Raw genomic sequence first — 27,103 nt, 5'->3', positions numbered from 1 at the left:
TGACTTTTAATCAAGTCGTGTTGAAGTGGCCAAGTAACATTCAGATACTTTCCAGTCATGTTGCGTGATTAATATTCATAAGCCAAACCAATCGACGCCAACGTCTGCAGTTCAGCCAATCGGTGGGCGAGCGTGACGCGTCCTCATTAATATTCATAAGCCAGTCCTCATTATTCGCGGATAGAGGGCGCTGCTGCATACAAGAACAACTTAGTGCTGGACTTTAATCTGTCACGACAACAAAGTATAACTTTCCTCCATGGAGAGAACAAATCTGCTGTAACTTGCTGTGAGGATAAACTAATGGAAACAACAAATAACTACAACGAGGACCCGAAATTTACTCCAGGTATTTATAGACTTTTAAGGACTTTATAGGCAGATAAAAACAAAATAAGAGTCTTTTTTTTAATTTTTTTTTTTGAGAGAGAGAAATGATTATTTATTGTTAGTTCTATTGTTTTGTATTTGGTTCCTGTGATGAGACGTATATTAATGTTGTTTTCTGATTGTGTTGAACAGCTGCTGGTCAGTTCTGGGTTTAATCACAGATCGAGGCCTTAAACATGTTTTGGTTAAACAAGAGAAATGCATTTTCAATGCATATGACCTCGAAACCAATGAGTAATACATATACTGAATTATTATATCATCATGTTGTAGTGCCATATGTTTGTGGAAAGGCCTTATGCAAAGCAGAATGTTATAATAACAGAGTTTTATGTGGAAATCATGCTAATTATTTTGGATGTTGAAGATACACCCTTTTCAATATTCATATGAAGAGTTCAGATGCTAAAGCCTCTAATTGCCATCTATAATTGTCTTCTAAAATTAGCATTTTTATCAGGCTCCTATATTTATGTTCAGTTATTTCACTTTAACTGTATACTTTGCCATTAGAGTAAATAAAAATGCCTGATAAAAATGCTAATTTTAGAGGAAAATTTCAGAGGGCACTGGGAGGCTTTTGCATCTGAACTCTTCATATTAAACTTACACAAGCACAAAATTATTTTCTTCTTCAAGCTAGAAAATAAAATTATTTAAAAATGGACTAATATTAGAAGCTTTTTCTACTTGGACCCCTGTAATAATGAAAATGTGGACTAGATGTGATGAAACAAAGTGTTGTTGAACACTTACCCAGGAACTTTGTTAATTTTTTGATTTTGCATTTTGTGGTTTTATTGTTACAGACCCAGGAGGACCGAAGCGTGATCAGTCACCAGCAGAGAAAGTGTTTGGTCGGCTGCTGAGCGAACCAGGGCGCTTTGGGTATGCTGGGTTATGTGGAGTGTCTTTGGGCCAGCTGTTTCAAGGACCTGAGCAAAAGTAAAAAATATATATATACAATAACAATAATAATACTTTAATGTGATGTCTACTAATATACAGTAGCATTAGAAGGTTTAGGTTGGTAAGGAAAAAGTCTCTTATGCACACCGAGGCTGTATCATTTAAAAAAAATACAGTAATAACAGTAAAATATGAAATATTATTACAAGTGTTTTTTTTTTATTATTATTTGAATACATTTTAAAGTGTTTTTTATTTCTGTGATGCAAAGCTGTATTTTCAGCATCAATTCTCAAGTCTTCAGTGTCATATTATAATTCTTCAGAAATCATAATACGCTGATATGCTGCTTTTTTCAGGATACTGTAATGAATAAAAAATTCAAAAGAACAGCATTTATTTGGATTTTTTACAGTATAAATGCCTTTACTGTCACTTTTGATTCAGTGCATCTTTGCTGAATAATTTTTGAATTGTTTGGGGTTGTCAAACTTCATGATATTTTCCCAATGCAGATGCTTTCGTGAGACGTATCTGGAGGGTCTTGTTCAGTGGCTGGATCTTGATGAGTCGGTCATGCCAGTCATGCAAGCGTTCCTGGCAGGGCTCGGGTTCGAAGGCACTGACACCTTCCTGTCCATCTTGCATGCGGAGCCGCTGCTCAGAGCTGGAGCTTTACCCATCACTCAGGTACGCGTGTGACATTGACCCAGCTGGATGATCGCATTAACATATAGATGCCTGCACAACTCAGTGCTTGTGACGTTCTCTTTTTGATTTTCAGGATCTTGTGTCTTTCTCTGTCAAAGATGGTGAGTTAATTAGCTGCTCTTTTTTTTTTTGCAATGGCATGCATAAAAATAAACAATTATTATTTAAAATAATAAATAATATAATTGAATCGAACCAAGAAATGTCAGTTTTGTATTATATTTTGCATGAAGAAAATGAATACTGTTAACATTTTTAATTTTAAACGATTAAGAAAGTTACTGCAGAGAAACAAAACTGAATTGAATTTTGATATTTTGAATTGAAAAAATGAATTTTAATATTTGAAATGATTTAAATGATAAAAAATGTATACATTACAATATGATTTATTCTACTATTCTACATTTTTGACTTTTAATAATGTACAAAATGTCTGAACTGTGTTTTTATCTACATTGGTCACATCAAGGTAGAATGTCAGTGAAAATTCCATGAAAACTTGCATAAAAAAATAAAGCTTATTTTTAATGAAATGTATTTATTTATTAAATTTTTTCAAAACCTATTTTAGGCCAAATATTCATCACTATAATGCATCTGGATGTTAATTTAATGGAATTAATCATTCATTAATTTATTTGAATTTTATTTGATTTATTTATGTAGATTTATTTTATTTTTATTAATTTGATTAATTTATATTTAAAAAATCCATTTGGATTTGGCTCATATTTGGAGTTTGCTTCATTGATTCTGTTACTTTTAATACTGTGAAGCTTCTTTGTAACAATCTCTATTTTATAAAGAGCTATAAAAATAGAGGTGACGAAATGCTTCTAAAATAGTCTTTATTTTTTGTATGCAAGATTGTTTTTCTTTAGATTTTTTGGCAAAGTATGAACTAGACTTTTTCTGTGAGATTCAGTCTTCTTGCTCCAGTCTTGTTTTCCATGTAATGAGCATTTTTTTGATTCTTCTCATGTAGGACATTATGATGCCAGGGCTCGAGTTCTGATCCGACATGTCAGCTGTCTGCTGCGTGTGACCCAACAGCAGCTGGAGGATTTTGAAGAGACTCTCGGAGAGAAATTGAGAGAGGCAGGAGAGGAGAGCGAGTGAGTGAAACTTCCTCCGATCATCAGCTGCTGCCTCTTTATGGGGTTTTGGGGGGTTATCAACATGTCTCTGAGAAACACACACTGCTTTCGCTGTAGGATGGATCATTTGCAAGAGATTATTTCCACAAAGCCCACGTAGAGCCATCTGCAGATTCACAAAGAAAAGTCAATATGCAGTTTTGTGTATATGCAGTCTAGGTCAAGGTTTTTCCTTTCAGTTCAGCGTTTTCATTTTAGTTTTAGCTTCTAATAGAATTCAGTTGACAATGAACAAGACCTCTGAGCTTTCAGCAGCTCCAGTGAGCATATTATGAATCAAATTAACATTCTCTCAACAGAGAAGAGTCATCAAGAAGACAGAAGAAAGAGAGAGGTCGTAAATTGCGCCGGTACCTGCTCATTGGACTAGCCACCGTGGGTGGAGGAACGGTAATTGGTGAGTCTGAATGCCACAGGACGTTTGTTTTAAACTACATTGGTCTCACCAAGGTGAATGTTAATGAAAACATGCATAAAACCTGTTTATTTGTTTTATTTTTTGTTTTTTAGGATTTTTATTTATTTATTTTATTTTTAGGACATTGAAAACTAAATTGCCATTACTGTAATGCATCTATATTTATTCACTTATTTAAAATAAATATTTAATTTTTACTAAAACAATTTACTGTAATTTTTTGTTTAGCAATTTACCTACCATAATGCATACCGTACGAGAATATTTTATTTGTGACTATTATTATAATTATTGTATTTATTTAAATTAAATATATATTTAATTTATACTTTACTATAATGCATCTAGATGTTTCATTTGCGATTTTATTATTGTTATTAATATTTAAATATATATATTTATTTGATTAATGTTTAATTACTTACTGTAATCCATCCATTTGTTTGATTTTTTATATATATATATATCTATACACACACACACACATACAATCAGGAATTAAGCATTATTGCAGAATATATTATAGAATTAAGTATATTTACCCTGAAATTATCATTACCATAACACCAAAAATTATTGAAATTGTGAATTATTTCTATATCATGGTAATATTTGTAGTATTTCAATTCATTCATTAATTAAGCCAAATAAATATTCTATATATATATATATATATATATATATATATATATATATATATATATAAATTGTATATTTATTTGGTTTATTATATTTTGGCTTATGGTCAGATATTACCATAATATAGAAATAATTCACAATTTCAATAATTTTAAATAATTTTGGGGTGTTATGGTAATGATAATTCCAGGGGTAATATGCTTAATTCTAATAATTTAAAAAAAAAACTATTTTAAAAAAATATTTAAGCTAAACAATTATTTATATTATTATATTTTAATATTTACATGATTATTTTAGATTATTAAATTACTTACTACTTGGTTCTTTCTATGAAATATGACTAGAGTATGTTCCGGACTGGTTTCATGAGATTTCGTTTCATTTGTCTGGTGTCAGTGATCATGTATGTGTTTTTGTCAGGTGTTACAGGAGGGCTGGCGGCTCCTCTGGTGGCTGCTGGGGCGGGAGCGGTGTTGGGAGCGGGTGGAGCCGCTGTGCTGGGATCAGCCACGGGCATCGCCATCATGGCCTCCTTGTTTGGAGCCGCAGGGGCCGGCTTGGCAGGTGAGACCTAGCTGACCTGTTTATGCTGATAAAAAAACATAGTAACAATAATAAATATATTGAAATGAATACAAAATAATTAATTATAATAGTTGTTATTATCAAATGAACTAATTATTGAACTTTGGTGTATTTTATCATTTGTATTTATATAATTTCTTACACAATTCTTGCAACCAAAAGGGTCACTGTGTTGAATCAGGGCTATCGCGATTCGTCGACTATTCGATTTTTAAAAAAGTGGCGTATTTCACAGACGAGAATCCATAAAACACATTATTAGACTGTTTTCCAAGGCTGCATGATATATTAAACTCATTTAAATATCTTAATTAAGCATAATTGTGAATTCACAAACGCTATGTTTTAATTAAATAATTATATGCGATGCAGTTCTAATACAGTATATGCGCTTTCTTTAAATGATTTCCATGCGTGTAGTTAAGCACGTGCGTCTCACAGCGGCTCCGGTCACAGTATTTCCACAGAAACTTATCATTTACATGCGGAGCGTCTCAAACTCCATCTCTGCATGTTGTTGTGAGTTTGGGTTTATTATAACGTTCATCTGGGAATGTTTCATCATAATTTATAAATCTACACAAACACAGGAGAATATATCGCGATTTCTCAACCACTCACTCTGAGTTTACACGGTTTGATGTCCACATTTAATTACAGCAGCTGTAGCATTTCTGTCCTAAAAGAAATGGCCAAATATTAAAGATTAAGTGGACATTTGAATTGAATGGTGCGTGGTCAATATTAAACAAGGATTAGATCGCGCCGTCTACATGCATCTACATTAGCTATATTGTTTATAATACATTATGTATTTTAACAGTTTTGTTCAATAAAACCATATGATTTCTTGCTTTTGATACTTTATTTGAGCTAATTATTATTGCATCATTGCTATTATATATGTATTTTAAGTCATTTTAAAAGCTATCGTTTACTTGCATCTATTTTTATTACCACAAAAAAATATATATTATAATTATAGGGCCCTATGAAATCCGTTTTATTTCCAAATTCAGTTTTTTCCTGATAATTTTCAGTTTTAATGGTTAAATAAAATTGCATTAATCAAAAAGCCTGTCTAATTAATTGAGTTTTACAGTTTTATCTGTACCAAATTCGGTTTCACATTATTTTCTGGATTCCATTTTAATGGTTACATTAAAGTTTAATAATCAAAAGCATCTCCATTTAATTGATTTTATATAAATAAAAAAAGTATTTTTTCAGAAATACTGCACATTTGCATTTTTCACCTAAATAAATATTCTGGTAAATACTCCTTTAAAAAGTGTTTTTTGATTATAATTGTGTTATTATTAGACTAGAACACGTGGATATGTTGTCATTCTTGCACTTTACTTTTGCTTTAAAAAAGGATTTCATAGAAATTTGGATTTCATTTGGTTTAATAAAATATTCTTAAGTAAAATGTGGGAAATGAATAGTTTAGATTAATTGAAATCACCAGGCTGCGTTACAGGATTGATCGATTGAGTCCGTTTTCTTGTTGGAATGGAGTTTTATATAATCCTGCTTTCAGAGCTCATTCTCAGCTGCCATTCAAAGTGAACTGAGCTCAAGGTTATCAGAGTTGTTTGGTTTTTCTTCAAATGCCTCTCTTTATTTCTGTTTGCTGATTAAGATTTCTATGTTCCATGTTTGCCATCTATGTTAATGTTCATTTATTTTATATGTATGAAAATAGCAAAAGGTATATTTACTTTTTTATTCAGGCTATAAAATGAACAAGCTTGTTGGCGCTATAGAGGAGTTTGAGTTTCTTCCGATGAGTTCAGGAAAGCATCTTCATCTCACTGTAGCCGTGACAGGCTGGCTGTGCAGCGGCAAATACAGTGAGTGCCACTGTTAACCTTCATATCTCCATCAAAATAGCTTTTTTTTCCAATTACTATTTTGTTTAAAACGCTCTTGTGTTGGTACTACAAATTGTATTTTAAAAATATATACTGTATCACGGTTATTAATTATTAAAGGAACGGTTTGCCTGAAAATGAAAATTTGTTTATTTACTCACCCCCAGGCTATCCAAGATTTAGATGAGTTTGTTTCTTCGTCAGAGCAGATTTTGATTTATTTTTTTTTTAATCATGTGACTTGCTCACCAGTAGGTCCTCTGCAGTGAATGGGTGCCGTCAGAATGAGAGTCCAAACAGCTGATAAAAACATCACAATAATCCACACCACTCCAGTCCATCAATTAACATCTTAAGTGAAAAGAAGCGTGTTTGTAAGAAACAAATCCATCATTAAAATCATTTAACATTAAACCATTGTTTCTGGCCAAAATAGTCAATTATTCCAAAGTTTCCTCAAGTGAAAATGTTGATCCCAAACATATTTGTTTAGAATTGTTTTGGACTGTTTTTGCTTATAAACAGTACTTTATCTGTGCATAATTCTCTCCTGATTTAGATGAATGACTTTTTCACTGGAAAGAGCAATATTATTATAGAGGACTCGCGTTTGAAGTCAAAACATCTTAATGATGGATTTGTTTCTTACAAACATGCATCTTTTCACTTCACAAGATATTAATTGATGGACTGTTGTGTGGATTACTTGTGAATTATTGTGATGTTTTTATCAGCTGTTTAGACTCATTCTGACGGCACCCATTCACTGCAGAGGATCCATTGGTGAGCAAGTGATGGAATGCTGCATTTCTCCAAATCTGTTCCGATGGAGAAAGAAACTCATCTACATCTTGGATGGCCTGAGAGTGAAGACATTTTCAGCAGATTTAAATTTTTGGGTGATTTCTTTAATATAATCCCAAAATACCCATGAAATATTGTTCACACTAAGGTTCAGATTCTTTTGCGTATCACAGGTTCGTTTCAGGCTCCCTGGTCCAGTCTAGGAGTGTGTGGTGAGCAGTACTGTCTGAAATGGGAGTCGCGTTATTTATTGGACCTGGGCTCTATTCTGGACTCATTGTGGGATGGGTTTGTTAGTGTCGTGGCTCAGGAGGCCCTCAAATACACAGTGCTCTCAGGTATGTCTACTTTACTAATGCAGGTACACTATAAAAAGGTAGAAAATCTCCTTACCTTATTTATGTGAGTGTTGAACTGTGCAGTCATATTAATCCACTTTATCTTAAATCTAGTCTGAATTGGGCCATTTTTGACAGTCGTCTCAGCAGGGATTTGTCTAATACAGGAGAAGTGTCTCTAATTGTTAAGTTTCTGTTTCATTTATTCATGTGTTTTATAATAAATGAAGATCTATCAATCTATTTAATGTAATTTAATGTTTCATTCATCAAGTCCCACAAATCACAGTTTTAAACTGCATTTTGAAAACAGGATTTCAAAAATATAATTTAAAATTAATAGAAAATAAGGCAACTCGTGTAGTATTTAGTTTTCCTCCTGAGCAACAAATGACTTAATTTTTCTGCCCTCATTTTATACCATGTTTTAAACTGCCTCCAAATGGCTTCATTTAATTGTAGCATCATGAAAGAATGTTCTAATTGTCACACATTGCATTAAGGTGTCCAGAATAACCGCATTGCTCATTCTCTTGTCTCTGTTCAGGCATAGTAACGGCTCTGACATGGCCTGCCTCTCTGCTGGCTGTGGCCAGTGTGATCGACAACCCCTGGGGAGTGTGCCTGAGTCGCTCAGCCGAGGTGGGAAAACACCTCGCCCAGGTGCTCCGGAGCCGACAGCAGGTCAGAGTCAAGCGGAGTCATGCAAGACATCGACTTCTCTTTAGTCTTTGACGATTTCAGTTCAATGCGGCTTGAACTGACTAATTTGAGGAATGTTACGGGTCGCATACAAGCTCTAAGGACAGTATCTGTGGCTCATACTTGAGGAGAAAAAAAAGCACCTCAGTTTTATTCAGAGGCACAAACTCAGCAAAAATATGCAATTGCTGATATTTATATGGCTAGAAAGTCAGGTGAAATTCTGATAGCTTGTAATGTTAATAAATTAAATCCTTATAACAGACTAATTACAAAAAATGCATATGAATATCAGTTGTCACTACAGGTATATCTCCCAAATGTCTTATTAAGATGATATTTAAATGCTTAGTTTTAGCTCTAACAAAGCCTGTTGCATCATATCTGATGCTTTTTAACATGAATATTCTGAAAAATCATGCATGGATAAGAAGTATAAACCTAAGTTGCTTCAGTTCATCTTGAAATGTTACGATTACAGTATTACTAAAGTTGATGTTCACTTTTTTAAAAACAGTAAAGATTTTATTTATTTAAAAAATGCATTTAATCAGACTCAGAAGGCATTTTGTAGATTGTGTACAACTGTTTTCCAACACAGTTTTCATCATGTTGATCATTTAGAGACCTTATTATGTATTAAATACGATACAGTAGGCTTCATAGAGTTAACCGCCTATATAATCTTAACTCATGATATTCCTTTCAAATATGTGTATAATTATCTTCCTCCTTTGTGCAGGGAAAGCGGCCTGTCAATCTAATTGGATTTAGCCTTGGAGCTCGTGTCATCTACTTCTGCCTAGAAGAGCTCGCTAATGATCAAGGTAAGCTTTTTATTCATATTAATGAGTCTGCGATAACGAAGGAACATCCTTTTGTCTTTAAGATCTTGTGTCTCAAGAAGTGTCCACATGGAGAGCTGGACATGGCCAAATTTCATGCAAGCCAGATTGAACCATGTTCTCTTTGTCGTCGTGATGAAAGATGGAATCTGAGAGGTGTGAGGCTGTAAATGAGAATCTGATGGCACGGAGCTGTTTGAAAGACTTTCATCTTTTATTATCGGGCAGGTAGTGAAGGTGTGGTGGAGGATGTGGTGCTGCTGGGGGCCCCTGTGGACGGATCCGAGAAAGCATGGCAGCGACTGTCCAGGGTAGTGGCTGGGAAGATTGTTAACGGATATTGCAGGTAAGACACTATTAATATTACTTCTTAGGGTAAGGGGTATTCTCAGATCCCTTACTGTAAGTGTTCACATTTGTTACAATTGCCCATTTTAAGACTTAATTTAACTCACTTTCTTTTTTCTTTTACACACTACTTTTCAAACGTTTGGGTCTGGTAAGATTTCTTATAATGTATTTGAAAGAAGTCTCTTATGTTCAGTAAAAACAGTAATATCGTGAGATATTACAATTTGTAAAAAGTATTTTCTATGTGAATATATTTAATAATAAAATATAATTTATTCCTGTGATGCAAAGCTGAATTTTCAGCATCATTACTCCAGTCTTCAGTGTCACATGATCCTTCAGAAATAATTTTAATATGCTGATTTGCTGCTTTAGAATTATTTCGTATTATTATCAATGCTGAAAACGGTTTTTGTTGCTTAATATTTTTGTAGAAGCTGATATATATATATATATATATATATATATATATATATATATATATATATATATATATATATATATATATATATTATTGTAATAATAATATATGTATTTATTTATATATGTGTATGTATAAATTTTGTTGATGTTTTTTCATCATAGCTATTTATGGGAAATCTCACAGATCACAGTTTTGAAAACAGGATTTCAAAAATATAATTTAAAATCAACAGAGAATAAGACAACTCATATAGTATTTTGTTTGTCTTCCTGAGCAGCAAAGTACATTTCTGACCCAATTTTATACCATACCTCAAAAAAGGATTCTTTGATTAAATTAAAACAGCATTTATTGAAATCTTTCCTAACAATATAAATGTCTTAAATGTTACCTTTTGTCAATTGAATGCATCCTTGATGAATAAAAGTATTATGTGTATTTTTATTTTATTGTATTTTTTATATAGAGGTGTATGCTAACAGTTACTGTGGCTGGATGTTTGTGCCATATCATTCATTAAGTTAATTCCAGACAGTTATTGGAAACAAACCTCCACTGAGCTAACTTTTCTGCTAATAAACTAATTAAAGATATCAGTTAAGATGGAAATGAAATGACCACATCTTTGTCAATGGGAGAAAAACAATGTTATGTCAGATTTGGATGGCAATGAAATCATTTAGTGCCTATAAAAAAATAAGAGCTGAAGTAACACATTAACAGAATCGAATGTGTTTTAAAATCTAATTTAAATTACACATGCACCGAATTACATTTTAGGCCACCAGATGAAGAATTAGAATTGACACATTATTTATTTAGTTATTTATTAAAAAGTAACAATGTCTCAACATGTTAACTGCAAACAAATCTGGAGATCTGTTGTTGATTATTACATTAGCATGTTTGAAAATGTGTCTTTATTGGTTTAGAGGGGATTGGCTTCTTGGATTCCTGTATAGAAGTTCATCAGTCCAGCTGTCTGTTGCTGGGCTCCAGCCAATCAGTTCGCAAGACCGCAAAATAATCAATGTGGATCTGTCATCAGTGGTAAGCAAATGCACGTGCGCATTGAGCATTCCCTGTCTTTGTTCAAATGCTCTTGGTGTCTGTGAGATGCATTTAGATTCAGATTCAATTTACTGACTGGAATATTAACTACTCAACACAATGGCATAAAATTATATTATCAAAGTTTAATTTCCTTCCAGCTTGATGAGATATGAAGTCATCTGAAGTTACTTTTTTAGACAAATGATTTAATGCATTTTGCAGAACACCCCCTGCCTTGAATAGAAAGGGCATTGTTAAATTGTCACCCACAAAAGACTACAATTACTGTAATTACTGTCGCAGGAAGATGCTCGTTGATATTCAAGTAGAGTCCTTAAATCCAGCGCTGTTACCTCATAAAAAAGGGAAAATGACCTAAAAAGGTGTCATTTATGCAATGCACAAATGAGAAAAAACTTCAAATGATCTATTCATAATGATGTCTTCTAAGTTACACTTAGAAACAGATAGTCTGTAAATCTCAAATGAAGTCATCATGCCTTCCGTTCATGTGACACATCACACCAGCCTTAATCATGGACAAAAAAAGTAATGCTTGTGTATCTTTTGTTATGTCTTGTTTTTTTTTGTGAAAGCAGTACAATGATTTTCATTTAACTAATAACTATACAGCTTAGATAAATTGGCGGGAGATATGGCAAGGTAATCAGTTCAAGAACCCTGGTTATGCGACTACAATGTGAGGCATGTGAAGAATTGCACCTTCGTTTGGCATGTGAAGAAATGTTAATGAGCATTGAGCAACTAAATTTGCATTTCCTGAAATAAACACCAGTGCTTGTAAGACAGCACAAGAATAATGTTACAGTTTTAGGTTCTAATTAAGCTTATCAGAGCAACTGTAAGCTTGCTGTTCACATAAAAACTTAATGTGACATTAACTTAACATAATGTGGTGTTGCAATGTCAAAGCAGCTATAGTGAAAATAAATTGAAATAGACCAATCACAATTCAGTACACAGATGTTGCAGTGATACCATAATATTCACCAGATGGTCAAAGGGAGAAAAAAGCGAGTCTAAAAAAAAATACTATTTTGTATAGTATATCAAGTTCATAAAACACTATTTTTAGCTCACCTAAGATTAAAATGGTGTTTTTTGTATGTATTTTTAATTTGGCCTATTTGCCAGTGTCAGTTAGCAAAGTTAGAAACATTGCAAACCCTTGAAAAGACTGTTTAATTTTATATTTTTATTTGTGAAAAATTAAATATGGCATCTACCCTTATGTACAATGGTCCTTGCCTGTGCAAAACATTGTTGTCTGTTGCTAGGTGGCTACTTGCCTGCCTAAATCAAAAGATTCCACCCTTGAGTCTATTATATTGGTTCAGGCCTCTCTTTTTATAATACAAGTCTCTGGGAGTTTTTCACTGCTTTTATTATCCACCAGGGCATGAAAAATGTAAATTTGATCACTTAAAAAAGTACTGACGTTGCGTGGTTTGAGGTATAATGCATGCCTGAGATATGCACCAAAGCTTGATTTTTCGGGAAAGTTTGCAAGCACCACTAAAATTAGAATGAGGATATCAATATAATAATGCACTGCAAGCACTGTAAATTGCTAGGCAATGTATAGTATTTTCCACTTTATGAATACTGGCTATGTTCTGTCCACCTCTTAGGTAAAAGGACACCTGGACTATATGCGTCAGATGGACACCATCCTAGTAGCAGTAGGGATTCCTACCAGGGAAGAAGCTGGAGCCACGAGTGGCAAACTACAGCTGGTACATTTATCTCAGGAAAAAACAGGCACTCCAGAATCAGCTGGTCAGAGCAGAGTTAAAGGGGAACCATCCATGAACATTTCAAAGAATGATACCTCAGACACCACAGAGGCAAATGTAGATGAATACAAGACACAGACTGGAGACAGGGAACAGTGCGAGAGGAAGGACTCTGAGAATGGCTGGGATATCCCTGATATATCTGATTTACTGGACTCCATCAGTGAATGTGATGGCGTCCCTGATCCCTGTCAAGGGGACACGCATTTGCATTCCACTCTCCGAGTCAAGGATCATGTTGAACCATCTCAAGATCAAGGCAAAATAGACAGAGACGGTGAAAGTGAGACAGACTGTGAGCACACGTCCTGGGACTGGGACGACACGAACTGGACTACTGAACGCACAAACACAACCTACCAGTCGCACACTGAAGCACAGGAGTAGTTCAAACCTGTTGCTTCTGAGCCAAGAGCAATGAAATCATAACATTTCCTTGATTCACAACTCATAAAATGTGGGTCGGGTCTAGATGGTAAACCTCTTTCCCAGAAACTCCTGAGATTCGCATTTACTGCAACCAAGATTAAGGGTTGGGCGTAAGATTTCTGTGGGACTCAAATAAACACAGTGTTTAAATCTTGCATGTGAATCTCACAAGACTTTTAGCAGAAGAAGAGTTACTATCTAGACACACCACCCAGAGGGTGTAAGTTATCAGTATAAGCTAGAACCAACTGGAACCTTGGCTTTTTGTCATTCTGGAATTGTCTAATACTATCTTTAAGTTATTTATGGATATCATCTCTAATTAATATCTGCAAAATATAATTTGTGATAAACTGCAATGTGAAAACTGTCAGTATTCTGTATACACCATTTGCCCCCTTCATTAGAAGTGGTTTCTTGTTTAATTAAGATGTGAATTACAGCTCCACAGACAACCCACTTGACATTGTGTGAGGTATTAGTGAGATTTCTTTCTCTCTCGTCTGCTTTATCCATCTGTTGTTTTGGTTGTTATGGTAATGAATGAAGCTGGATGCGTGTTGAGTCTGTTCTAAATGTACAATCTCCCTGATCTGCCTTTAGGAGCGATTCAGCCTTCCAGTTTAGGCACAAATATCCTATTAACACTTATCCCATTGATTTATTTTTTATTTTTTTTGCATGGTACGTTTCAACACATTTTTTCAAAAGCCTATAAATCTAAGTCTCACATCTTGCCGTTCACAGTATATTGCACTTTTGTCTCGGTTGGCGTGTCAATCATCTAATGTATCGACCTGGTTGGGCAGAAGCAGAGGCAGGTCGATCCCGGCATGTTCTGCGTCGAGAAGGTTAACGGCATCCGTGGCCGTCGCCGGTAGTTGAGGCGGGTCGGACACAAGGGAGGGGGGTTCAGTGGGCAGTTGTGGCTCCCCTGAGTTGCGTAGAGAAAGGGAAAGTGGCAGCGATGGCCTACGAGGGGCTTGAGATGAAGAACAGCAGGGTAGAAGCCGTGCCAAAGCCCTTTTGAAATCCCTCATGAACATTGGGTATATAATTGGGTTCATGGTGCTGTTACAGTACCCCAACCAGGTGATGGCATCGAAGAAGGAGGGTGGTACGCACTCACACACCGCCTGAATGTACAGAAGAAAAGGTCTTAGATCACAAAGTCAATACATAGTGTAGCAGAGACTCAATACCAAAGAGGTGGAAAAGGTCAAAGATGTCTAGTCCGTCGGAAGAGGATGTTGGGATGGCATGGATAAGGAAGGGGAGAGTAGGAAACAGAGATGGAGTGCTATTCACACACCATATTGTGTGTGAAAGAGGGCTAGAGACAGGCTTGCCTAGAAGCTCAAAATCTGAGCAAAGTGAGGGGCACAGATGGGGGACGGGATCGTTGAAAGCTCGAGAGCAGGATAAGGAATAATTGCTCAATTAAATAGGAATCTTTCTCTTTGTCAGTTTGTCATACTGCAAATAGTTTGCCACCAATCTCCCTTTTTTTTACATGCTTTTTAAGGTCAAGGTAAGGATTAAGTGAGTTGATGTTTCTTAACTGTTTTGTAGACTGACCTGTGCCATGTTGGTGATAAAAAAGGGAAGCCAGGCACTGAAGAAGAGACCCAGGAGCACTCCCAGGGTAAGACTGGCTTTCAGAGCTCTCTTCCTTTGCCTGTGTGCCAGTCTGCGCTCACTGTTCACCGACAGCTGAGAGGAAGAGACAGAACAGAATATATTCATCGAGATTTCACAGTGACTCTCCTGCTGAGAGATGGGTAGTAATATTACCTTGTCCTGGGGTAATTATTTTCGCCTTTCCCTCTCTCAGATGAAAGCTCTTGAAAGTGACAGTGCCTCACAAGGTCTTTGCTATTCTCTTGAATAGTTCTACCCTCCCATTTCGCCCTTCCTCATCTTCAAATGCCTTATTGGCACTCCGACACCCTCATCTTTTCTCTCATTACTTTCTGTTCGAGTCCTTCAAATTAAATTTATTTTCCCGCTACATCTCTTTCACCTTTCTTTTTGTGTTTGTTAAGGTGCGGGGAATTCTCTGCACATTCTCAACATGCTGCATTGTGTCTATAATCACACAGCCTTCGCTTGTGTAAACAGTGGGTACGTGAATGAACAACAGACCAAAACAGTTTGAGAATGCATGCACTCCAAGTTAGAGGTCTTCTCGGGTCCTAAAATCCATAGCCGACTTGAATATTACTTTATATTTTTGCCTGCCTGATGGATATTTCTCAGTTTGGCTTTCAGTTGTGATCGGATTTGAAAACTAAACGTGATTGCTTGATAAGAAGTAAATCGATAGCATAATAAATCATGGATATAACAGCGTTATTTACCTCATCTCTAGTGAAGGGCGCACAAAAAAGAAATTGGTGGATTTTCCTGATCTCATATCTATAAGATGGATTTCGAGGTTACAAACTATGTTCCTTTTCTACGTGCATTTCTCAAAAATGGACTTAACATGAACGCAAATGTTCGCATCCGGGATCATTTTAAAGAATTCTGGTCTTATTGGGTCCATTTGGAAAAAGCACGAGAATTACCCGAGGCCGCTAATACCAAACCTGACCCTTAGACACTCGTAGTAGTTTTGGACCAACTTCTACGTGGACCCGTGAAGACCTCTACCCCAAGTGGCAAGTTTTAAGAATTGTTTGCACACACATGCATAAAGCAATACATTCATCTAATAACTCTACTCTAGTACTTTTCACTTAACCAATTGAATTTCTATCCCAATCTTTTCTCTGACTCTGGACTTCTCACCGGAGCTTGGCGCAACACGGGTGGCTCCAGATGGCTGTAGTCATCTCCATCCTGGACGGCGTGTCCGGGAGAAGGAGGACGAGATGGTTCTCCGGGTGAGTGATGTGGGTAAGCGGGATGAGTAAGAGCTTCCACCTGTCGTGCCTGTCTTCTGGCCGCCAGCAGGATCCGGCAGTAGGTGAAACAGATGGCTGTAGAGGGCAAGAAGAAGGTGAGAAAGGTCGCCACAAGGGCGAAGGGAAGAGTCACCCGCAGGCGGCACTGCATGGACGGCGTCCCTGACGTGGAAAGCTGGAAGTACGAAGAGGGGTAGAAGGAACTCCACTGCGAGACCGTGGCATTGGCGGGAATGTTCTCAGCAAGGTCTTGGGTGCGACCCAGGCTGTGCCAGTCCATCTTGATGGGCAGAAAGGAAGTGAGGGCTGCCAACCCCCAAGCCCCACCCACCAGAAGCAAGGCACGAGGCGGGGTCATGTGCTGTTTGTATCGCAACGGAGAGATGATGAGGAGGTAGCGGTCCAGACTGATGACACACAAGTTGAGGATGGAAGCACTACAGCACATCACGTCGAAGCAAAGCCAGACGGGGCAGAATCCGGGCGCCAGCACCCAGGTCCCACACAGCACGTTGAGCATAGCAGGGGGCATCACAACCAGAGCCACCATCAAGTCTGACAGGAAGAGGGACACCAGGAAGCAATTGGAGGTGCAGCGCAGCGATCGATGTGCAAACACCAAGGCGATCAACAAAATGTTCCCACAAGCTGTCACCAGAATTATGAGGGACAGCATGACTGCGAGAAGCCAGGGGCCGCTGCCACTAATACTCCAGCCATCACCGACAGGACCGCTGTCATTCAAGCTCCTGTGAACATCCGCACCTGATGCTGCCTCAACTCGGGGGATAGGTGAGCCACTCATCATCGGAGAGTTGAATAGGACTGTGTGCGCTTCCTGTGGTCTCGATGAAGCGAACAAACATCCAGCGTTTTTCAAGTGCATTGAGAGAGTGATGCTGAATGTGAAACAGTTGATCTGCCGGTCACCTCGCTGAAATCTGATGTGGACCACCTCAGGTGGCGAAAAAGATCAAGATGTCCCGTTTATAGTAATCCTTTCCATCTTTCCCCTGGCGAGGTTGGTGATTTCACTCCCTCTGTGTGCCTCAGTCACATCACTGCAAGGATATTCAGCTGCCATCACTCCATTTGTTAACGTGAAATGAGCAAAGCAATAAAATGACATTTCCTAGTCAATAGTCTGGCTTCTTCAATGCTTAGCACCAGTGTGAGCAATTCTGTGCCTGTCAGAGTATTTCAAAGCTACGTGTCATGATGACACTCTGGGGGAGGGCAACTGAGAGGTGGGCTTCGGTACGAGAGAGTGTGAGAGAAAGAGAGGGAGCATTACAAGAGCAAGACTACTGTGTAGATATTTTTATAGGAGTGAATTAAAAAACAATCTTATCTCGGTCCGCTTCTTGCCATTAAGGTGGATTTCTGTTTATTTTATATGCATTTTTATGAGCTCAACGTTCTTTATTCAGTAATTGTGTTGCTGTAATTGAGTAAAAGGTAGTGGACGAGTGCACTAGAGGTAACTGTGTTGGCGTCTTGGCTGTTCCCTGCGCCCTTTTAATCCCTGTATCGTCCACTTCAGGGTGCCTGATCTGCACTCTGCCGCTGGGCATAAAGCGTGTCTGAGCATCGCACTCTTAATGCGACTTCATGCACATTCACAGCCAATCATTATTCATGGTTAATTGAGGCAAGCAATTAGCATCTAACAAAAGGTTTATGTAAATAGGGGAGAAAAAAATTATGTAAGATTGTTACCAAGTGTGTGTGTGAGAACACTTTTTCTTCTGTGCCTCATCTTGCTCTGATATTTGGTATATTACCTCTACCAATTTTTATTTTTGTTAAATTGTCAAAATTGTTGATTGTCGAAACAGACTACATGTTTTCAATACAGTTGCACAATAGAGTTTTAAATGCATTTCTGTTAACGTTTTTTTTGCAAAATGAGATGTGGAAATTGAGTCATTGTACATTGATGTCCAAGTGCATTAATTTGTATTTTTTAAATGATTGATTGCTTTCGATTGCATTTATGATAGTAAGAACATCTGAGAATTAGACCTGAGAAAAAATGGGTTTTGAAAATAAATTTTATTCCAAGATGGAAATGAGCTGAAAGAATTTAAACTAAACTGTCGTAAAGTTGTGTACACCTTTGTCAAACGCAAAAGATGACATATAATATTTGTAAATTTATAATCATTACAAACAACATGCCTGCAACAAGTCCCTGAAGTCTTACTTCTTAACAAGGTCATGCATGAAAACTTATTCCGATATGTACTTTTACCTTTTATGTAAAAAGCAAAATTACAATAGTGCAATTATGTAAAACAAAAAAAAGAAAGCTTGTACTTTACTACTGGAGAACTGTCACCATGCCAACACGGCTCTGGACACACTGCAGGTTTGTGCAAATATTTTGCTTTAAGCAAAGTAAGTGCACTAGTTTAGCATTTGTTGCCAAATATCATCTTGGCCTGGGTCAAAAGCTAGATGACAGCGTAGGCTGCTATCACTGGGGTTATAATAGAAGCCTATGATTTTTGGAACACGTTACTGTAGGGCCATTTTTCAAAAAAAAAAAAAAAAAAAAAAAAAAAAAATCACATTCAAATCATCCTTAGCAAATTTCAAATCTCCTTTTTTAATATTTTATTAAATATAAACAGACTGTCCTGTACAAGAACATGGATGTTGTGGAGAAAGAAAGACAACCAGTCTGACAAACCAGTCTGATTGTGTCAGGCTTTGAATATGAAAAGCAAGGCAGATGACAGAATCCATAACTGATGCGACTCTACTGCTCCTGAAAGAGACCAGAGAAAGCAGGTCAGGATTGAAACACCGATCTTCAAACGTGTTGAGGCAGAGAGATTCCACGAATATGATCTTGTGTTAAATATCACAAACAAATCTAAAAAAGAAAAGGTACAAACTAATGTGAAAGAATACACCAAAACAAAGCATGCATATGAACTTTATGCGATACATATCAGGTGATTTTTACTAGATTAAGTGTTTACAGTGAATTAAATATTTTTCTGATATAATCTGAATATGCTAAATGATCATATTCCAATTGACTGTGTCACATGTTCTGAATAATGCATGTTATTTCCAGTCAATTTATTAGATTAAATTTCATTACATCTGTGCATGTCCGCAATTATGGGACATATGCAATAATATTTACATGCAAAAGATTCACAATTTAACTGAATATAACTTAAATTACTAAATAGATGGGCAAAAGTACATTTTTGTCAGGGTTATGATTATTAACTAAAACCATTGAAAAAAATAATTACTTGAAATAAACATTAAATATAAAAATATTTTACTTCAATTTTGAACACAAATGAGAGATTTTGCCTTTACTAGCTGAAGTACTAAAATTACTAAAACAAAACAGCTATACAGACAAAATATTTAAAATGTATTATTAATAATCAGTGTAAAGTAAATTAATATTAATGTTTATTTTATATTACATTAAACACTTTTATTAATATTTTTTTTCCTATTACACATGAAGCTTAACTGAAAGATGGACTAATTCAATCCAAATTTTAGAAATAATTAACGCAAATATTCAGTGACTCATTCACATTTAGGATAATTCTATGCATGTTTTTATAAATGAGCCCAAGCTCTCCAATACAAACAGATATTTCTGCCACACAAGACAACACGTGATCTCTATAATCAAAACACAAACCTTAGCGACTTTACTGTGCAGAACATAATGTGACTTCAAGTCATTCTGGCAGTTGGAATAAGCCATGCCAAGACCCAGTCCCGTCCCAAACACAATGGGCCACGTCCGGCCTGCACAAACAAATCTTCACATTAGTATGGATGAAGACACGTTCTCATAAATCTGGTTTACACAAGGTAAATATAATATACACTTACGCTTGAAGAACACAACAGAGAACACAATTCCTAAACCCAGACCGGTGCCTAGAAGAAAAAAAACCCATTATATAACAAACCTACCCAGCATAATTTGTCCATATGTGACCCTGGGCCACAAAACCAGTCATATTTTTTTTAATTGAGATTTATACACCTGAATAAATAACCTTTCCATTGATGTATGGTTTGTTAGGACAGGACAAAATGTGGCTGAGATACGACTATTTTATTTGAAAATCTGGAATTTGAGTGTGCAAAAAAAAAAAAAAAAAAAAAATATATATATATATATATATATATATATATATATATATATATATATATATATATATATATATATATATATATATATATATATATATATATTAAGAAAATCGCCTTTAAAGTTGTCCAAATGGAGCTCTTAGCAACGCATTACTAATAAAAAAAAATAAGTTTTGATATATTTACAGTAGGAATACAGTATTTACATCTTCATGGAACATGATCTTTACTTAATATCCAAATGATTTTTGGTATGAAAACAGTACCTGTTCAAAAGTAAAAGTGTAATTATTAATAACGTTACCAAAAAGCAGCAAAAATATACCTTTTGTGTACAGCCTAGTATTAACAGTCATTTAAAGTATACCTTGTATTAATAGTGCTTTAACATGGTACATAATAGAAAAACAGATTTAACATTAAGGCCTGGTTTCACAGACAGGGTTTAGGCTAAACCAGGATTAGGACATTTGAGTCATTTTTATTTAAAAAAAAACATTACTGGTGTGCATCTTGAGACGAAACAAAGGCACTGATATATTTTAAGATCAGTCAGTGCTAGTTTCTTTCAGCTGAACCAGCTCAGATTCACATTTTAGTCTAGGACTAGGTTTAAACCTGGTCTGTGAAACATGTCTAAAATCCCACAGTTACCATCACTGACATACTAACACCCGCCTAGATTAGTAGTACTTGTTTTAATATAACACATAATTAATACCGTATTTCTCAAAGCCTAATGAGCTTTCAAAACAAAAGCATTTATAGGCGTCCTAGCAGGCGTTTTGAGGCAAACCCATGTTGTGCAGTGACCTGAGTGCCCTACACACACCTGACAACATGCAGCAGTTTAACATGACTATTAAATCAAATGAGTTCTTACCGAATTTAATCGCGCTGTCTGCGAGGCAGCGGTCCCACTTTTGGCCGAGCTCTTTCTCAGACATGATGACAGCGGAAACAGTGCGGATGACTTTGCCTTGAAGGCTGGAGAACGCTACTTTCCTTCCCCGGCGGTGGAGGAGTGTGCGCGCTGCGGCATGGCGCCACCTGCTGGACAGGCGGAGAAAAAGTGCAAGTTTTTGTTACTTTGTTATTAGTGGAAAATACACGTATTTAATGGAAATTTGCATGATTCAATAGTAATCTGAAATCCAAGCATATTAATTATAGCTTGATAACCAACTTTTTAAAATTGTACAATTATTTTAAAAATAACATGTATCATTTTAAGTATCACAAAAGTTACAAATACTGGAATAAAAAACTAAGACAAATATTTCAAAGTGTAATTTAACATAAACAAATATTTTGAAATCATTTTAAATAATATTTATATATTTTGGATATTACAGGTTTTATATAGAGAGAGAAATTTTCATTAAATATTAATTTCAGCTTAATAATCAGACATTTTAAAAGTGTTAAAAATGTCTTAAAAATAATATCCCTTTAGTTTATTTTAAATGTAAATTGAATAATTATATACTTAGTGAATTGAATAACCAACTATTAAAATTTATATATATATTTTTTTTTGTAAAGGATAAACATGAAAATATTTCAAAACATTGCTTATATTTTAAATTAGATTGCATTTTTATATTTTCTTATCTAGATAGATAAAATATATATTTTAAATCTTATTTAAAATAAACTGAAATAATAATAATTTTAAATTGCAATATTTTCGGATATTATGAGTAAACAAATATATTTAATGGACATTTTCATTAAATATTAATTAAGGCTTAATTAGACTAAGGCTTAAAAAATAATATCCCTTTAGTTTATTTTACATGTAAATAGAATATGTATATATTTAGTGAGATTAATTGTCACACCGTATGATGGTTTCTAGGTTTTAGAAAATTTTAAAACATTCATACAATATCATACTTCATAATTTATCACATAAACATCGACCTTCTGATGAAATACAACACTCATCATGTTTAAACTTGAATACCTGTATTTTATTTTACATACAAAATAACAACTGCGGTACATATGATTGCTTTCCTGAGATGAAAATACAACAATTTACAATAAAAAGACTGGCAAATGCTTACGATGCCATTTTAAGAAGACTCTCGTCGCAAAACTGTGTACATGTCACACGACACACAAGATGATCACATCAAACTGTTGAAAGATGCAATACTGCTGATAAATACAACTTTCTTAATGATACAGCTGTCTTATGCTGAGGCTAGTTAATAGGTCTGTTAATAATTGATTTCACACATATAGTGTACTCCAAACTATTTAATCATGTGACCTAAAAAGTCCTATAATCCTGCTAAGGCTAAATCAATTTAAGACAAAAACCTAATTTTAAAATACACTTCTGAAAATGCAAACAGAAATAGAACCAGAACTGATCTATAATGCACATTTGCACATCTATTATTCAAAACCTAAAGAGGTGATACGTCTTTCCTGAACAAAAACATAAACATCATTACTAACAAACATCAGAAAGTGCATCAGGAAGTTAAACCACCGTCAGAACAGTTCAATTCAAGACTAAATAACCCAATTCAGATATTAATGTCAGCAGACACCAGGTCACCTGACACACAAATATACAAACTGCCATCTAAAGTAACATTTCCTCTATTAGGGCTCTTGTTTCTTAGGGTTTGTCTCCTCTCTATGTGGTCTCACGGAGCTGTTGCTGATGGACAGCAGACCCCTGAGCTCCTTGTTTTCAATCTGCATCAAGAAAAAGATGTGTTACATGAACATACGAAAGCAGAAATGATAAGCTGATGAATTACAATAAAGCCATTACTTCGAGCTGTGCCAGTCGCTCTTTTACAGAGCAGTAACGCTGGTCATCCATCTGCACGGCCTGACGCATTACTTGACCCATTTCACAGATCCGCTCCAACTGGCTTTGAACCTCCTGGAATAAAGGCTTATTTAGGTTTCATTCTGCCTGATTTTTGAACATGAATAACAGATGATGCAAACTTTTAAAGGAATAGGTCACCCAAAAAAAAAAAAAAAAAAGTACTCCCCTTCGGGCCATCTAACATGTCAAGTTTATTTCTTCATGGGAACAGATTTGGAGAAATGTAGCATTATATCACTTGCTCACCAATGGATCCTCTGCAGTGAATGGGTGCCGTCAAAAACACCACAATAATCCACATCACTCCAATTCATCAATTAATGTCTTATGAAATGAAAAGCTACATGTTTGTAAGAAACAAATCCATCAACATGTTTTTAACTCCAAACCGTTGCTTCCAGCTAAAATGTGAGTCCTGTATTCATAATATTGCTTTCTCCAGTGAAAAGTTGTCTCGTCTGAAGCAGTAGAGAGATATGCACAGATCAAGCATCATTTACAAGCAAAAACAGCCCAAAACAAATGTGTCTGTGGACAACAGGAGAGGGACGTTTTCACTGCAGGAAGCATTATCATGGATTATGGATTCATATTTCGGCCAGAAGCAAAGTTAAAACACCTTGATGATTAATTTGTTTCTTACAAACACGCAGCTTTTCACTTCATAATTGTTAATTGATGGACTGGAGTGGTGTGGATTATTGTGGTGTTTTTATCAGCTGTTTGGACTCTCATTCTGACGGCACCCATTCACTGCAGAGGAACCATTTGTGAGCAAGTGATGTAATGCTACATTTCTCCAAATCTGATGAAGAAACAAACTCATGTGCATCCTGGATGGCCTGAGAGTGAGTACATTTACAACTACTTCTCATTTTTTTGTGAACTGTTCTTTTAAGAAAGCAAAGGTCTGGCACCTTGGCATGATCGTGGTGAAGGCTGAGCACAGGTTTGGTATCCAGCTCTTTCTTTTCCATCATCAGCTGAAGCATCTGCTTTCGGTATCGGCCCATGATCAGCTCTAAAGCGTACTGGTGCTCCTCCAGAGAGAGCCAGAGCTCTGTGAACAGCACAAGGAGTTAAATCAGGGATTCCCTATAAAAATGCAAGACACTTTGAAGAAACTCGTGCTGTCTTGCCTTTGTTCTTGTGCTGGAGGTCTTTGATTTGGGTGTTCTCCTGGGTCAGCAGGACATGAGGTTTGTATCTGGACAGCTCCTGATACTCTGTGCTTTCCTCCATGTACTAAATACAGGAAAAACAGTTATTGGTTATTCTTCATTTATTAGTAATAAGAGGGTTATATATAGGGTTCTAGAGCAGCAACAGCTAAACTGACAACACATTTGATTATCAATTGATTCAGGCTGCACACTACGTGTCTATCTAGGCCTATAGATTAAAAATCTGATTAATCAATTAAATAATCAATTGATTAATCATTTATCAAAATAATAGGGCTGCAACAACTAAATCAATAAAAGCAACAATAATCAAGAATGAAAGCAATTGATAAGAAAATATTATGATAGATTAATTAAAAAAACATTACACACACACACACACATGCATATATGAATATATATACAACAGATTAACCAATAATTAAAATAATTGTTAGTTGCAGGGCTCTCAATTTTAAACAAAATATTTTACATTTATTATTATAATAAAATAAAATGCAGCACAATGCAGAAAATATTAATAAATATTCTTCATAAAATTCAGCTGTCAAGCTTGTATTTATCATGTTTTTATTCTGAATTTCACTTTTCAAAAAAAGTTAAAAGACAGCTTTAATGTTCATGACAACATTATAGATTTATAATATCAGGCACAAATTGGTTATCAGCATTAACACACAATATATATATATATATATATATATATATATATTAACAGCCAAATTTTTATATTGCACTGCATATCCATAAATTCAGACCTCTGAGGTTTACACTGCAAATTTTTATTTTTTATTATTATGATTATTTAATCAAGATATATTTACATCATAAAAAAAAATATATAAGACAGAAGGACATATGTCCTGTTTTCAACAAATATTATCAAAATTATGTTTATGTTAAAACAAGGAGTAAGAAAAATTATATTTTTCCCTTTGAATTAAGTTTATTTTTCCTACCCTGTTGAAAGTGACAGATTTTTTTGTCTTGTTTAAGCATACAATTGTTTTTTGTTTTTTTTTCGCAGAAAATAAGACCTAATATAATTTAGCTTTTTGAAGTAAATGTTTTGTGATTTAGGAATATTTATATATATATATGTAAGACAAAAATACTGAGTAAAAGGATGATTTTGTTTGTTTGTTTGCAGTGTGGTGTCTTGATCAAGGGCAAAACAGTGACAATAATGAAACTACTACCCATCCGACCTACAGCCTTTGGTTGATCAGTCCAGATCTTACGCACCGTGCAACAATAAATGGCTCATATTTACATGCAACAGCACATGCACACAAGTGTAATCTGAGCCGTGCATGCTCTTAGAGGTCATGTGTGTGCTCTGTAGTGTGGTCAGTAAGAGATTTCATATCATGCCTTGTCAGGAAGAGTGTTTCCGACCTCCTTCATGCTGTGGATCTTCTGGTCGAGGACGCTCGACTGCTCGATGAGAGTCTCCGCGGCAGTGTCGTGCTCTTTCAGCCGCTCCAGCAGCGTCCGCGCGTCGCCCAGCACCTTCTCCAGCGAGCACATCTCCACCGGCTTCAGTTAACACTCACTCTACACCGCTGCCCTGACCCAGCCTGATGCACAACAGTCGGATTAGAAATGTGTTGAGATATATTACATATTCACTGCCTTATATCGATCACAAAATACAAATATAGTAAGGCAAGCTGTCAACTCAGTAAAAGAACTTCCTGTTTTGAACTCCTTGTGCGTACGGAAATGTATTTTCAAAATAAAAGCCCTTTAGGATAAAAAAACAACAAAAAAACTCGAATTCATTTTTACATTTTTATTTTCTAAACAAATTATACGTTATATTTTAAAATAATTATTATATTATATAATACATATTTATTATGTTAATTTATTTAATATTATTTATTATACAATATTTTAGACGCGTTAAATTCACATATTGACGTGTTTACACTTTCTGTAGAAATATTCCACAAATATCTTACACAAGTTGATGATATACTGTCATTCTCTCACATCTGTTTGTATTAATAAAAAATAAGTTTCATAAGTTGTCTCTGCATAATAACATGGGATAGAAGAAAAGTGCAAAAAAAAGTCGTTTGGGTAAAAATAAAAGTACTCCAAATAATTTTAAATTAATAAAAAATAAAATAATAAATTTATATATACACACACACACACACACTACTTGACCCTCTAACACTAGCATTTGTATTCCTATTCTCCTTGTTTTCTTTTTGTTCATTAGAAAAAATTACCCTCTAACACTAGCGTTCTCTGTATACTTGTTACATTTTTAGTTATTATTAATTAACTTGCTACATGTACTGCGTTAGACTAACTGGGACTGTTTACTGTACTTTATTGCTCTTTTGTTGGCTTTGATTGCTGTATGTTTGCTGTATGATGTACACACACACACACACACACACACACACACACACACACACATATATATATATACCACAGGTATTATTACAAGTATTAATAGTACCTGTATATTTAATGCAATTAATTAATTTATATATGGTGGAAATTAGAGATGATTATTAAAAAATATG

At 35.2% G+C, this 27,103-nt stretch overlaps 5 protein-coding genes across 9 annotated transcripts in view; 2 read left to right on the top strand and 3 right to left on the bottom strand.

Moving 5' to 3' along the window:
• Positions 1 to 27,103, top strand: part of LOC306860169 (F-actin-monooxygenase mical1-like) — a 359,843-nt gene that overhangs the window by 99,079 nt on the left and 233,661 nt on the right. The gene's annotated exons all lie outside the window — the stretch shown is intronic.
• LOC306860812 (transmembrane and coiled-coil domain-containing protein 4-like) lies at positions 179 to 14,187 on the top strand. The gene is made up of 14 exons (XM_079402752.1): positions 179 to 349; positions 1,200 to 1,335; positions 1,815 to 1,989; positions 2,084 to 2,111; positions 2,999 to 3,128; positions 3,470 to 3,567; positions 4,651 to 4,794; positions 6,552 to 6,671; positions 7,670 to 7,834; positions 8,382 to 8,518; positions 9,279 to 9,363; positions 9,610 to 9,727; positions 11,089 to 11,206; positions 12,862 to 14,187. The coding sequence occupies exons 1-14, from the start codon at positions 304 to 306 to the stop codon at positions 13,411 to 13,413; spliced, it is 2,052 nt and encodes a 683-aa protein (XP_079258878.1). The 5' UTR covers positions 179 to 303; the 3' UTR covers positions 13,414 to 14,187.
• LOC306860814 (5-hydroxytryptamine receptor 6-like) lies at positions 14,191 to 18,543 on the bottom strand. Its single transcript, XM_079402754.1, has 3 exons — positions 16,249 to 18,543; positions 15,034 to 15,168; positions 14,191 to 14,591 (listed from the first exon to the last, which is right to left on the bottom strand). Exons 1-3 carry the CDS (start codon positions 17,248 to 17,250, stop codon positions 14,232 to 14,234), a joined length of 1,497 nt encoding a protein of 498 aa, XP_079258880.1. The 5' UTR covers positions 17,251 to 18,543; the 3' UTR covers positions 14,191 to 14,231.
• On the bottom strand, positions 18,402 to 21,506 carry LOC306860813 (MICOS complex subunit MIC10-like). The gene is made up of 4 exons (XM_079402753.1): positions 21,397 to 21,506; positions 20,247 to 20,294; positions 20,050 to 20,159; positions 18,402 to 19,137 (listed from the first exon to the last, which is right to left on the bottom strand). Exons 1-4 carry the CDS (start codon positions 21,458 to 21,460, stop codon positions 19,129 to 19,131), a joined length of 231 nt encoding a protein of 76 aa, XP_079258879.1. The 5' UTR covers positions 21,461 to 21,506; the 3' UTR covers positions 18,402 to 19,128.
• LOC306860349 (suppressor of IKBKE 1-like) lies at positions 22,463 to 26,281 on the bottom strand. Of its 2 annotated transcripts, none has more exons than XM_079402002.1 (5): positions 25,932 to 26,281; positions 24,513 to 24,618; positions 24,291 to 24,433; positions 23,311 to 23,424; positions 22,463 to 23,231 (listed from the first exon to the last, which is right to left on the bottom strand). In XM_079402002.1, exons 1-5 carry the CDS (start codon positions 26,085 to 26,087, stop codon positions 23,136 to 23,138), a joined length of 615 nt encoding a protein of 204 aa, XP_079258128.1. In that variant the 5' UTR covers positions 26,088 to 26,281; the 3' UTR covers positions 22,463 to 23,135. The 2 variants fall into 2 exon arrangements, with proteins under 2 accessions (XP_079258128.1, XP_079258129.1); XM_079402003.1 differs by having other exon boundaries at positions 22,464 to 23,231; positions 25,956 to 26,274.

Source organism: Barbus barbus (genome assembly GCF_936440315.1).
Source record: "Barbus barbus genome assembly, chromosome: 41".
Classification (NCBI taxonomy): Eukaryota; Metazoa; Chordata; class Actinopteri; order Cypriniformes; family Cyprinidae; genus Barbus; species Barbus barbus.
Note: the sequence above shows the minus strand (reverse complement) of the source record. Positions and strands in the feature narration are given on the sequence as shown.

Coding starts and splice junctions, on each gene's coding strand:
- LOC306860812 (XM_079402752.1), top strand. CDS start 304: ATGGAAACAACAAATAACTACAACGAGGACCCGAAATTTACTCCAG. Junction 350..1,199: donor GGACCCGAAATTTACTCCAG/GTATTTATAGAC, acceptor TTATTGTTACAG/ACCCAGGAGGACCGAAGCGT. Junction 1,336..1,814: donor TTTCAAGGACCTGAGCAAAA/GTAAAAAATATA, acceptor TTCCCAATGCAG/ATGCTTTCGTGAGACGTATC.
- LOC306860814 (XM_079402754.1), bottom strand. CDS start 17,250: ATGCACTTGAAAAACGCTGGATGTTTGTTCGCTTCATCGAGACCACAG. Junction 15,169..16,248: donor CCGTGTTGCGCCAAGCTCCG/GTGAGAAGTCCA, acceptor TCTTCCTCTCAG/CTGTCGGTGAACAGTGAGCG. Junction 14,592..15,033: donor TTATCACCAACATGGCACAG/GTCAGTCTACAA, acceptor CTGTACATTCAG/GCGGTGTGTGAGTGCGTACC.
- LOC306860813 (XM_079402753.1), bottom strand. CDS start 21,460: ATGTCTGAGAAAGAGCTCGGCCAAAAGTGGGACCGCTGCCTCGCAGAC. Junction 20,295..21,396: donor AGACAGCGCGATTAAATTCG/GTAAGAACTCAT, acceptor TTTTTCTTCTAG/GCACCGGTCTGGGTTTAGGA. Junction 20,160..20,246: donor CTCTGTTGTGTTCTTCAAGC/GTAAGTGTATAT, acceptor TTGTTTGTGCAG/GCCGGACGTGGCCCATTGTG.
- LOC306860349 (XM_079402002.1), bottom strand. CDS start 26,087: ATGTGCTCGCTGGAGAAGGTGCTGGGCGACGCGCGGACGCTGCTGGAG. Junction 23,425..24,290: donor TTCACCACGATCATGCCAAG/GTGCCAGACCTT, acceptor CCTTTATTCCAG/GAGGTTCAAAGCCAGTTGGA. Junction 23,232..23,310: donor AGCGACTGGCACAGCTCGAA/GTAATGGCTTTA, acceptor TTCTTGATGCAG/ATTGAAAACAAGGAGCTCAG.